Source organism: Bos taurus, chromosome 27 (genome assembly GCF_002263795.3).
Source record: "Bos taurus isolate L1 Dominette 01449 registration number 42190680 breed Hereford chromosome 27, ARS-UCD2.0, whole genome shotgun sequence".
Classification (NCBI taxonomy): Eukaryota; Metazoa; Chordata; class Mammalia; order Artiodactyla; family Bovidae; genus Bos; species Bos taurus.
In genome coordinates, this window is record NC_037354.1 from 14,779,394 (window position 1) to 14,792,336 (window position 12,943).

A 12,943-nucleotide genomic window follows, 5' to 3' on the forward strand; every position below is an offset into this window, starting at 1 on the left:
GCTGAAATAATGACGCGCCAAGAGAGATTACTTTTGTAAATTCTGGGAATGCGCTTTTTTCCTCCAGGTTTGAGCCTCTGAGTGCTCCTAACCGATTCGGCCACCCAGACACCTCGCACACCCACTCCTCAGCATTCACTACACACACTGTAGTTTTAAGTGGAAACGTGAAAGTGGAAACGGGAAGTAAGTGACAAAATTCAGACAAAAGTTCATGCAGTTGAGAAGACAGATTTAACTGTGTGTCTGTGAGAAGTATCCTCTACCAGCTGTGGGGCAAGTAGAAAGACAAGTCCATGTACGGGGTCCACTGGGACCCACAGGAGCAATTTCTCTCTTGGACTCCTTTCATTTTTCTACAGTTTCTGGAACCCTCCTTCACTCTACTGTCTTTGATCCCCTCAAGGGCCAAGTCCAGGTGAATATCCTAATCCAACCTGAAATCTAGTCTGATGAAAATTGACTTCATCAAATAGACAGCTATCCACGCTTTCCCATCTCTGCCCATAGGAGCCCGAGACTTCTGAACTTCTTGTAGCCTTGGAATTGACTCAGGTTCTCTTCCTCTTAGCTCTTCCATATTCACTCATACTCAGCAAGTTCTGCTCCAAGGGCATGCCTCAAATTCAACTTTTCACTTACAGCCCATTGTAAAGAATAGATGCTCAAGGCACATCATTGCAGCATTAGTTACTATTGTAACTAGTGTTGTAACCAGGACATGAAAGCATCAACATCCATCAATAGAAGAATGGATAAAGAAGATGTAGTACATATATATACAATGCAATATTACTCAGCCACAAAAATAAACAAGACTGTAGTGATGGAATGGACCTAGAGTCTGTCCCACAAAGTGAAGTAAGTCAGAAAGAGAAAATCAAATATCCTGTATTAACACACATGAATATATATGGAAGCCAGAAAAATGGTACAGATTTACCTATTTGCAGGGCAATAATAGAAGCACAGATTCAGAGAAGGGACATGTGGACACAGAGGGGGAGGAAGCATTGACACATAGGCAATTGCATGTGTGCTCAGTCATGTCTGACTCCTTGTGACCCCACGAACTGTAGCCCACCAGGCTCCTCTGTCCATGGGATTCTCCAGGCAAGAATACTGGAGTGGGGTGCCATTTCCTTCTCCAGGGGGTCTTCCCAACACAGAGATTGAATGTACATCTCCTGTGTCTCCTGCATTGGCAGGCAGATTCTTTACCAATGTGCCTCCTGGAAAGCCCAATGTATACTCTAGCATGTGTAAAATAGACCCAGGGGAGGGGAGGCCAGGGAGGCTGGAGGCCAAGTCCACGCTGCTTGTGCTGGAGGCTCACAGAGACCCCCCAGGTGAAGCCTTGAATTCTGCAGAAGTTTGAGGATGTGGGCTTTTTTCAAAACTTGATTTCTCAAGTACTATCTGCATTGATTTCCTTTGGCCCAAGTGACAGCTGGTTTTAATTTAAATCAGCTATTTTCTTGAAAGCAAGGGAAAGCTTACCTTATCCCATAATCCCTCACTCCAGAATGTGGGGCCTTGCAGTCTGGGAAGAATTTGCTTCAGGTGGCATTTCTAGGAGGGCGGTCAGAACTGTACCAGCACAGATATTAATTCTAAGTAGTTAAATTTCTTGGTTTTGCCTTGATTCCAGTAGATGATTAATCAAGTGCCTCTGTCCAGGCTCTGGCTGCCTCCTGGACTGGTCATAAGGAGACCTCTGTCTGTGGATCCCAGGTCTCACGCACCACCTTCGGGACATGCCAGGACTGGAGTCAGCGCCGTGCTGGTTCCTGTGTGACATCTGCGCCTCTGAAGCCTGCCCTGTGATCTCAGCCCTGCCACTGATGCCCTCAGGTGTCTGGAGGGAAGCACGCAGTCTCCCAGCTCTTTACTCGGTAGTTCAGTCAGTCGTGTCTGACTCCTTGTGACCCTATGTGACCCCACTGTAGTCCACCAGAGTCCTCTGTCCATGGGATTCTCCAGGCAATAATCCTGGAGTAGGTTGCCATTTCCTCCCCCAGGGGATCTTCCCAACCCAGGGACTGAGCCTGAGTCTCTTCTATCTCCTGCACTGGCTGGCCATTCCACTGCTGAGCCACCAGGGAAGCCATATTTGTCCTGCTGCAAATACATTTTGGGCTTCCCCGGTGGTGCTAGTGGTAAGGAGTCCTGCCAATGCAGGAGATGCAAGAGACTCAGGTTCGATCCCTGGGTCAGGAAGATCCCCTGGGGGAGGAAATGGCAACCTACTCCAATATTCTTGCCTGGAGAATCCCATGGACAGAGGAGCCTGGAGGGCTACAGTCCATGGGATCACAAATAGGCAGAAATGACTGAGCACATGACACACGCAGCCACACAGGCCTCCCAAGAGGTGCCCGTCCTAACCTTTTCTCATTTCATGCCTGCTGCTGGCAGCAGCTGAGATTCTGGCCTGATCAGGACCCAGAAACTAAGGAAACTGAGGTTCAGGGCACTGTGACGACTTGTGCCTGAAGTCTTCCCGACCCTGAGAGGACTCCCACCGCAGCTTCAAGCAGCTTCTCTCCCAGCTTCAAGGCCAAGTTCTTTCCAGTAACCCATTATTCCTCATTACGCAAAGAGAACACCGAGGGCTTTATGTCTTATGGGCAATAATTCACGTAAGGAAGTGAGATCACAGTCCGTCTTAGGAATTCTGAGGAACCTTAAGACAGTGTGTATTTTGGTACCAAAGGGATCTAGCGTGATTCTTTTGCTGGTTCATGAAACGCTCAAACGCTCAAACCCTAAGTGCACTTCCCAACAGATATATCCTTCCTTATATATATATATATGAAAAAGAGGAATTTTTCAATATCAGGTGGGAAAATAAGCACGGACATTGGGGGAAATAGTCTAGATTTCACCCTGAGTCAGTTCCAGGGCAGCGGACATGACAGCAGCCTCACGGCCGGGCACTGCCCAGCCCACAGTCCTGCTCCAAGCCTTACGTCCACTCAGTGTGTAAAAGACAAGCCACACCCAAGGACATCTGCACATGAACATATGCTGCGGGACAGAGCCTATACGTAATATTGCCTCCATAAAGTAAAAAATGAGGCGGGGGCTTCCTTGGTGGCTCAGTGGTAAAGAATCTGCCTGCCAATGCAGGAGACACGGGTTCAATCCCTGGTCCGGGAAGATCCCACATGCCAGGGGCAACTGAACCTGTGCGCCACAACTGCTGAGCCTGTGCTCTGGAGCCTGGGAGCGGCAACAACTGAGCCCCAGTGCTGCAACTTTGAGGCCTGCAAGTTTGAAAGTAAAGAAGATCTCTGTCAAACGTTCCTGGGATCTGCACTGTTCCCCCATGAAAAGAGCCCTTCTGTCACGACTAGACCAGAGACTAGACTACACCCACAGCCTGACAAGAAAGTGTCTGCGTGACTAAGACTTTGTGCCAATTAGTCCTTGTGGGGATATCAGGAACGGGGGGGGTCTGACGAACAAAGGGTCGTGTCACTGGCTTGGCTTCTCCACGGAGACTGTAATGGTCCCTTTTTGCTCCCTGGAGTCTGGCTTGCTCAGATTGGATTTTGTTCATCTTTTACTGAGACTGAGAAAAGCTCACATGGCAGTTTGTGAATTGAGTCTCCCGGCAAGGCTCTGAAAGACAACTGGTGTGGGGGGTGGTCTGCGGGTGTGAAAACCCCAGACGGACGGAGTGGAAGCCGGGCTGTGACACACAATAGCATCTATGTGTGGCCCAGCAGCCAGCAAGCGGCTTCCTTCTCTGCAAGGGGAGAGCCATGCCAAGTGAGGACCAGAAGATCTTAGAGATGCTGATCATTTGTCTGTTGGAGGGAGACGTTTTAAAATGGGCAAATAATTTCCATGCTGTGTGCAGTCTGGATTTTCTTTCCTCTCCATGCCCTTATTTCTAATTCCCAAACTCTCTCCCCTGCTTCATTTTATAACATTTTTATGCACACATGCATTCGGTTTCCATGTATGAAGTCAGACACAGCAATTTGTCTTTCCAGAATCCTGGGGCTTTGCTGTTCTGTGAAGATCCATAATGAGATACCAAAGTTCTCATTCCCTTCCTGTTAACATAATTCATGGAGTTTTTCCCTATGCTCAGAGCACAGAGCTAAATCCTACATAAGCATCATCAATAACAATGCATTCTCAACAGCGTCCTTGGACAGTTCACTAAATTCTTTCTGAGTGCCTTTTGCTGGCCCTTACGATGGTTAACTGGTAAACAAACTGGAAGCTAGGAATCCCACTGTGCCATCAGGATGTACATTGTATGACACAGATAGAGGATCAAGTTCGTGGAATCACATTCGGCGTGTCTGCAATCCCAAGTGAAGGTCATCTTTAGGCAAAAGTCAGCTTTCCCAAACATTGGCCCAGTTTGGGTGAGCTGGGGATTTGGGTTTTGTTTTCTTAACAGATGCTAGAAGTTAAAAACAGGAATCTGAACTACGCGTCAATTTTTTCTTCTCCGTGTCATTTTACCTGGCCCAAAAAGGCAAAAGAAGGAGCAAGTAGTGTTGCTAAGTAATACTTTAGGATATGATCTGAATACTCCCTCCATCCAAATCATGCAGGAATCCCACGTGTAACTTTCATAGCCCAACAAGCCAAAACAGTTCCAGGATGACAGATGACTGCAGAGTAAAAGGGACACAAGGAATTTGATCCAAATGAAGACCTGTTGGCTTTTTAAATTTCAACTTAGAAAATACGGGGTTGGCTAGAATTTTTAATTTGCAAAACAAATAACCACTTTAACCATCATCTAATTGTAGAGTCCTCTGTTCTCCACACTGCGAAGCCAAAACAGGTCCTAGGGAATAACTTTAAGAAAATAACACATTCATGCACTCACAAAAAAAGGAATCTCAGCTGAGAACACACACTTCTTGCCTATCCCTGGGGTCCCCAAAGATGAAGGCAGACTGAATCTTTAAACACGATTCTAATGCCAGGAGCTCACTGTTCCTGATGGATTCCAGCCTGCCCTCTGCACCCAGAGGAAGACAGGGTACTCACCGGTCATGAGGCTGTAGTAATTGGGATAAGAGAGAGTAGGAAAGTCCGGGGTCAAGTAATCCACTTTGACCCCTCTGCTCACAATCTCTTTGAACCCAGGCAAGGACTCCAGGGCCTCATCGCTGATGTAGTCTGCTCGGAAGCCGTCCAGCAGAAACACCAGGAGTTTCCGGCGGGCCGAGGCTGGCTGTGCCAGGCTGAGCACGAGGGCCAGCAGGAGGACCCCCAGCTTCCCTGCCATGCCGCCAGGAGCCTGCCCCAGCCTGCCCCAGCCGAGGATGCAGAGTCTGCAGCTATTCTCTCTTCTAGGGGCTGGACCTTGACTAGTGGCCTTCCTGAGCCAAGTTCACTTTCAGAATTTAAAGGTACAGCACCCCCTTTTAAAAAAACGTCTAGGCTCACCCTTTACTAGCAAGTCTGGAGATGGACTCCTTCAGAGAAGTCAGGTTCCCAAACCACCCGGAATCAATACCAGGGGAGAGAGAGAGAGTGCAACCCGTCAACCACAAAGGGGCACTTGCCATGGGTGCTTGCCATCTATTGTACCTCTACAATGGTGAAGTCACGTGATGCTGCAGCGGCTGACCTCTGACACCCTCCCCACCCCCCACCAAGGAGTCTAGGGTGGAGGTCAGGAATGAGGCACTCTGTACACCAGGAAACTGACACGGAAGGTCTTCGGATGGTGGTCAGATATTTTCAGGAGCTGGTTTTCCCTCATATCCCGTTGTTTGCTCATATCCAGAAAAGCACTAAAATCCATCTGCTAGTTACTGTATCTCGTGACTAGCAGAAGCGCCACAAGAACAGAAGAAACTCTACCAGAAAAAAAAAACCAAAAAATATGTGCTTGATGGCATGTACTCCGCCTTTGCCAGATCACATATACACTGTCCGTCCCCCCGACCTCTTTGGAGCAGTTTCCAAGAGCTATCAGAGGCACTGTCTCCAGGCTGTAGTCCTCATTTAACCCCAAATAAAACTTAACTCACAACGTTCACAGTGAGCATCTTTTTTAGTCGACAGTTATGGCGACCAGCGAGGAGCCCCAGAGAGGACTTCTCTCCTTCCCCTGAACTCTACGAGAAACCTGAACCTTGGTACCAGCAGCAGCCCCTCGAGCCCATCCCCCTCCTCAGGGAGTGCAGACAAATTTGGGGAAGTCTCTTTTGGTTCTAGGACCTCCCTTAGTGGCTGAGGATCCTGAGTTCTTGTTTTTTTAATATGGGGAGAGGGACCAGGGCCCTGCCCACTGACCTTGCTATCAGCCACAGGCCCCAGGTCTCTGGGGACATAGTGCGGACAGCACTCACTGGGACCAGCTCCCTCCATCCCCGGTGATCTGGGGCCAAGAGCAATGGAGGCAGAGCCGGCCTGGAACCCCACCGCCCTGGCCCCTGGCCTGCTCCATCCCCACACTGGAGGTGCAGCCCTCAGGCTCCTTGGCAACTGAATCCTCAAGGCAGCTAAGCCTGGGTCCCTGCCCCGTCTTTTCATCCCGTGATCTTCCCAACCACAGAGACCTCTCATTCCTGCTGCAGGTGAACCCTGGAGCAGTGAGGTGGGGATAGAGACAGGTCCAGAGGTACTCCAGGTCCAGGGCTCACCTGCCCCTCAGGGCCAGACGACATGTGCTGCCCTCCCAGGGCTCTCTCCCGCCTGGGAAGGCATGGGGTATTAGGCACTTGCCTGTGGCCCCTTGCAGTAGCTCAAACCCTCTGCTCCCTCCCAGGAAGGGAATGTTCTGAGCCTTCCAAGAATCCCTGGCCTCTGCTGACCCGGCTAGGCCCATCTGGCTCTGCCTCCCTGTGACGGGAACAGAGTCTGAAGGGTTAGAGGTGGATGGACAAAGATGGGGTAACTGGAGATGGATCAGCCACACGGGAGAAGGGAGCATCCCCAGGAACCCAGGATGCCACCTCTAGGACCCAAGTTATTTCACCTGGGGGTTGTGGGGGGGTGTGGTGTGTGTGCTCACCACGGTGGGCTACAATCCATGGGGTCCCTGGCTTCTCAGCCCATGGTTCTTCCAGGTAAGAATACTGGAGTGGGTAGCCATTCCCTTCTCCAAGGGATCTTCCCGACCCAGGGATCGGACCCAGGTCTCCTGCACTGCAGGCGGATTCTTTCTCATCTGAGCCATCGGGGTATGTTGGAAGATACATCATTTAAAGGACTCACTACAACCCAGATGGAAAGGCCCCCAATCAGGTGTTCTTAACTAGCTCATATGCAGCGAAATTAAAGGAAATTGACTCTTGGACCCATATTTCCCACTAAAAAGGGCTGCTACACTGGACTGGTCTATAGAGAGGAATGCTGACCTCAAACTCACCTTAAAAGGACCCTCAAAAAAAGGAGGAACTACACTCACACCAGGACGAGAAGACGACGACATCAGAAGTAGACAGCTTACCCCAGATGCTGGACCTGACTCCTATGGTCATGTATAATTTTCCATGACCTCTTGGACCTTTGCATATGAATCCAATGTTTTCATATCATGGATGTGATTCTATGCTAATTTTATAAATCAACCCAAATTGTTGGGTTTGTGGTCAATTACCTCTAGTACTTCTGGGTTACATGGTGGATATCCCCCCTCCAAAGCTCTGATTTGACAGCCCTTAGAAAATTTATTTCAGAAGAAAGTTTAATCCTATCCAGGCTACTCATGATTGCTATTAATATAGCATAACCATATTTATTTAAGAATGTATTTCCAAGATCAAATGGCAAAGTTCAACAATGCAAAACTGCAGTTACACTTGCACCAACCTCATAGATGGGATCCTCTTACCCAGCCAATTGATAATACCTGCTCTCACCCTGGTCATAGATTTAAAGTCTCTTTTCAGCTCAGAAGGCTCAATCAAAACATCAAGCCAAGTCTCAATCAATAACTGTGACCTTTCGTCTATTAAAAGGAAATCCCCCATATTATGAGATGGGCTTAGACAGTTAACAACAGGCTTTGGTCATTCAAGTTTAAAAGCTCCTCAATGTTGGGAACAATTAAATCACACTAAGGATAATCAGCCTAATAACGCTGGGAATCTAGGCTGGGTGCCTTATGAACAACGCCTACATATTATTACCCTTAGAGACAGTGATCGGTTTGGAACTGACTGGGTCAGATGACCAGAGAGTCACTGCTGCTGCTAAGTCGCTTCAGTCGTGTCCGACTCTGTGTGACCCCATAGACGGCAGCCCACCAGGCTCCCCCGTCCCTGGGATTCTCCAGGCAAGAACACTGGAGTGGGTTGCCATTTCCTTCTCCAATGCAGGAAAGTGAAAAGTGAAAGTGAAGGCACTCAGTCGTGTCCGACTCTAGTTTGCACCAAATGGGACTCAGTGGATTTGTGGTACTAATTTATGGCCTTGGCTTCCACCTGGATGGATAGGAAAGTGGACCCTGGGGTTTGCATGGTGACTGACTCTTGTGACTAGCAGAAGCTTCAGGAGACCAGCAGCAACTTTCTACCAAACACACAGACACACACACACACACACACACACACACATATATATATATATGCTTGACTGCACGTGTTATCCCTTTACCAAAATCACATATACACTGTCCTTCCCCACTACCTCTTTGGAGCAGCCTCTTAGGGCTATCTGAGCTAGTTTCTCCTGGGCTACAGTCCTCAATTTGCCCCAAATAAAACTTAACTAGCAACTCTCACATTGTCCATCATTTTTAGTCAACAAACCGTATTATTTTGGGGTGAATATTCCAGAAATAGAAGCACCCACAGAAAGGTAGAATTTCAGATGACAGAAGTCAACTCAACTTCTCAGTTGGGCTAACTAAAGGCAGGAGTCAAGGAAAAGGGTGATCTCTTAATTTGCTGTTATCCCTCATCTCTGCCCAATTTAAACTCTCACAGTGAATTCCTCAGAATTTAGTAACGTGACCCTCTTAACTCAGGGTATCAACAGGAGACAGTAAACTTCGGTTGGAGATACCTGTGAACTTTTCAGCAGTGCCCCCATCTCCAGAGCGTTTAACAACAAATTATCTGTCTACGTGTCAATTGTTTTATTATCCATCTATGTACAGAACTTACTTTATATTTCAAGGTGCGTGTGTTCAAACATAACACAACATAATACAGGTATCTCCTGTAGGAGGAGATACCTCTCAGCAGAATCATAGAGTCAGAAAGTTCCAGAGTTGGACAAGATAGTCGGGGGTCATCACTGGCACACTGGTCTGAGACAGCACTGCTCTAGAAGGGCAGCAATGAGAAAGACTTGGTGGGCGAGAGTTCGAGATGGACAAGCACAGCTAGGGACAACCATGAGGCTTCATGCCAAGAAGGACCAGGCAGAGGAGGGCCTGGGAGGCTGGCCTGGAGGTCAATACAGGGCAGCAAGCACAGGTGGGTCGGGAGACAAAGCACTAAGTCCAGATACCAGGCATCTGTGGGTCTTTCATTTGGCAGAAAATTCAATATAAAGGCTTATAAAATGTGCGTGGCCCATAGCAAGCACTTGACAAAGACTATTATTATCATTATAACATTGCTCGGATCCTGGTGAAGCTTGCAAGGTTCTGGTCAAAGCTTCCTAGGAACTGGAGGTAGTCTGACCTTAATCAATTCTAGAATGGCTGTCACTCAACCTCTGTTCTCTGCCTATGATGCAATAGAGGTGTCAACTAACCTTATTGTGACCATCTTTTCACAATATATATCTGTACTGAATCAAAACAAAAGGAAAAACACTCTGCAATGTATCAGAATTAAACATTTGTTTAAAAAGAGTAAAAAGCAGCATTCAAGAAAATTCATACAACAATCATTCTATGCCTTCCTACTAGGAAAGCAGTTTTATCTGTGCAAGCTTTAAGTTCAATGGTCTTCAAGAATGTACTCAGGCTTCCCTGGTGGCTCAGTGGTAAAGAGTCCGCCTGCCCAAGCAGGAGATGCCTGCATTCGGGAAGATCCCCTGTGTTAGGAAGATCACCTGGAGGAGGAATCCACTCCAGGATTCTTGCCGGGAGAATCCCACGGACAGAGGAGCAGAGTTGGACGCAACTGAGTGAGCGCGCAGGTGCACAAGAACGCACCCTGTATATACAAGGTAGCTAAGTGAGCAAGATCACCCAGACACTAAGTGGAATGCCCAAAAGCTGCAAGCCTGAGGCCTAACCTCATGCTTGGGCCTTTCATGGTGGGGATCAGGGGCTCTCTCTTGATACAATCAGCCTCAGGTGGGGCTGCAGAATCCTGTCTCCCATGGTGGACCCTGGCCTCACTGCTCCAGATTGCAGATGAGACTGAACCCATCCCACCACAATTCTAGTCGGTAAGACTGGGTTACTATAGAACTTTAAAGATGCCTCCTGTTTTTTTTTTTTCAGTTACAGATCAAGCAAGCAGAACTTTATTAAACAGGCAGCAGATAGTACACCCTTGAAACACGAGGGTGGGCTGACCTCGAAGGAGTGGCCCCTCATATCATTTTGATCAAAAGCTAGGCTTGGGAACCCCTGCTGACAATGACAGGCAGCAACAGACAGGGCTGAACAAGGTCATGTCATCTTCAGATCTGCATGTTAGAAAGCAGGATCCAGAAGCCACGAGGAGACGACATGGGTGCTGATGGAGGCAAGAATAATAACATCCACCTTTCTTGATATTAAGGACTTTACATGCCGGACTTTCCTGGTGGTCCAGGGATTGAGAATCCACATGCCAATATGCCAATGCAGGGGACATGGGTTCGACCCCTGGTTGGGGAGCTAAAATCCCACACGCCTCGGGGCAAACCTATGCTTTACAAGAGAAGCCTGAGAACTGCAACAAGAGAAGCCCCCAAGCGCCTCAACTAGAGAAAGCCCACCCCCTGCAACGAAGACCCAGTGCAGCCCCCCCAAAAAAACTTTACATGCACTAATTCACTTAGATCTTCTGATCATTTGTAAGGCAGGTATTTATATCCCTACAATGCAAAGGAAATTGAGGTTCAGAGACACCTAAGGTCAAATAACCCAAAGAGTCAGAACTGCAATTCCAGCCCAGATCTCTTTTACAACTTTGTATTGTAGGAGAACACATTCACTTTGTGAAATTAGGAAGAAAAATCAAAGTCTGTGTGAAAGAAAAAAAATAATAAACCCTAAATATCTTCAGCTTGTCTTGATTAAACTGAGAGGGGGAAATCGCTGTTAGAACACTGCAGAAGTAACTGTCGCAGGCAATATCCATTGACGGATGTGAAAATTAGTAGAAGAACCAGAAACTGAGAGAAAGTGTTCATAAAACAAAAGGATGGGGCCCAAGGCAGAAAACATAAGAGAGACACAGATTTGATTCCTGAGTTGGGAAGATCCACTGGAGGAGGGCGTAACAACCCATTCCAGGATTCTTGCCTGAAGAACCCAAAGGATTGGGGAGCCTGTTGGGCTACAGTCCATGGGATCACAGAGAGTTGGACACAGCTGAAGCGAGAGCATGCATGCACTATGCATTTTGTATAAAGGACTTGAGCATCCATGGATTTTGGCCTGGGGATGCAGGAGAGTCCTGGAAACAACCCCCTGCAGACACCATGGGAGGACTGTACCTACTGTGACCCTGATGATGGACCATCTAGAGTCATTCTGCATCTTCTCATGGTAAAATTTCTAAATCTTCTTACTGAAATAGGCAGAAGATTTTTTTGTGTATCAAAATATGTTTTAGTGGTTCCAGTGATGACAGAAAGCTTATAACACTGTGACCATTAAAAAAAAGTTTGTCAAAGGAAATAACAAAAGCTATGCTAACTCCACTGTGCACCAGAGAAGCTGTCATGGATTAGCTTGTACAAGGAGATAGATACATGGGTATTTATTGTTACAGTGTCTGTAATGGCAAAAAAGTAGAAATAATGGCAAAAAAGTAGAAATAATCTAAAAATCCGTTAATAAGAGTATGAATAAGTGATATCAGTATTCAAAGAACAGAACACTATATAGCTATCAAAAGAACTGAAAGTGTTAGCTGCTCAGTCATGTCCTACTCTCTGCGATCTCATGGACTATAGCCCACCAGGCTCCTCTGTCCATGGAACTTCCAGGCAACAATACTGGAGTGGGTTGCCATGGCCTTCTCTAGGGATCTTCCTGACCCAGTGATCGAACCCAGGTCTCCTGCTTTGCCAGGCAGATTCTTTACTGTCTGAGCGACCACAGAAGCCCCAAAAGATATAGATGTAGAATGAGAAGTAGATGTCTAGTTCTTGAAGATCTCAAGTATAACAGTGAGTGAGAAAAACCAGTTGGAGATGAATACACACCGTCTACAATATTAACATAAAAACATCCAGCAGAATATTCTGTATAATAGTACCAACACCATGGAAACAATAAACATCAAAATCAGGGCTGAGGTTTCCTCTGGAAAGGACAGAAGAGAATGAGACCAGAGAGAAGTGCACTGGGGGTTTCAACTTTGTAATGTTCTATTCATTTAAGAAACAAAATAAAAACACCAAGGGCCCATGTAGGACAAAATGCTACAATTTCACAACCATGAGGGTTGGGACAAGGGTGCTATTTATATTATGCCCTTGGATTTTGTGCAGGCCAGAAACATATTATAACTTAAAAATCATCAGCAGCCCTGGTGATGAATTGAACATGTGGGTGGTAAGAGAAAGGGGTCTTGGATAGTTCCCAAGGTTCTGCCTCCGATGACGGAGTAGAACCATTTGTCAAGATCAGTACCGTAGGAGAATTGCCATCTTTAAGCAATCACCTCATCATATAAATCAGAAAAAAAAGAGGGAAGTTAACTAATTCAAACCACGATCCAAGGTAACAAAGGAACTTTATCTTCAGACTAGAACTAGGAAAGTGATCTCAGCATGGCTGTCAAGAGTATGCAATTCTGAGCCCTGGCCCAAACACTCTTGTACAAAT

General features: G+C 47.1%; 1 protein-coding gene across 8 annotated transcripts in view; it reads right to left on the minus strand.

Annotated features, from left to right (window-relative positions):
* Positions 1-12,943, minus strand: part of ENPP6 (ectonucleotide pyrophosphatase/phosphodiesterase 6) — a 137,121-nt gene that overhangs the window by 75,128 nt on the left and 49,050 nt on the right. For 6 of the 8 annotated variants that reach the window (XM_005226006.5, XM_005226005.5, XM_010820265.4 and 3 more), the window contains exon 1: positions 5,026-5,320. The exons of the other annotated variants lie outside the window; for them this stretch is intronic. In XM_005226006.5, coding sequence (XP_005226063.1) covers positions 5,026-5,266 — 241 coding nt within the window. In that variant the 5' untranslated portion in view covers positions 5,267-5,320. Of the gene's footprint in view, positions 1-5,025; positions 5,321-12,943 lie in introns of those variants that run through there. 8 annotated transcript variants of the gene reach the window in all.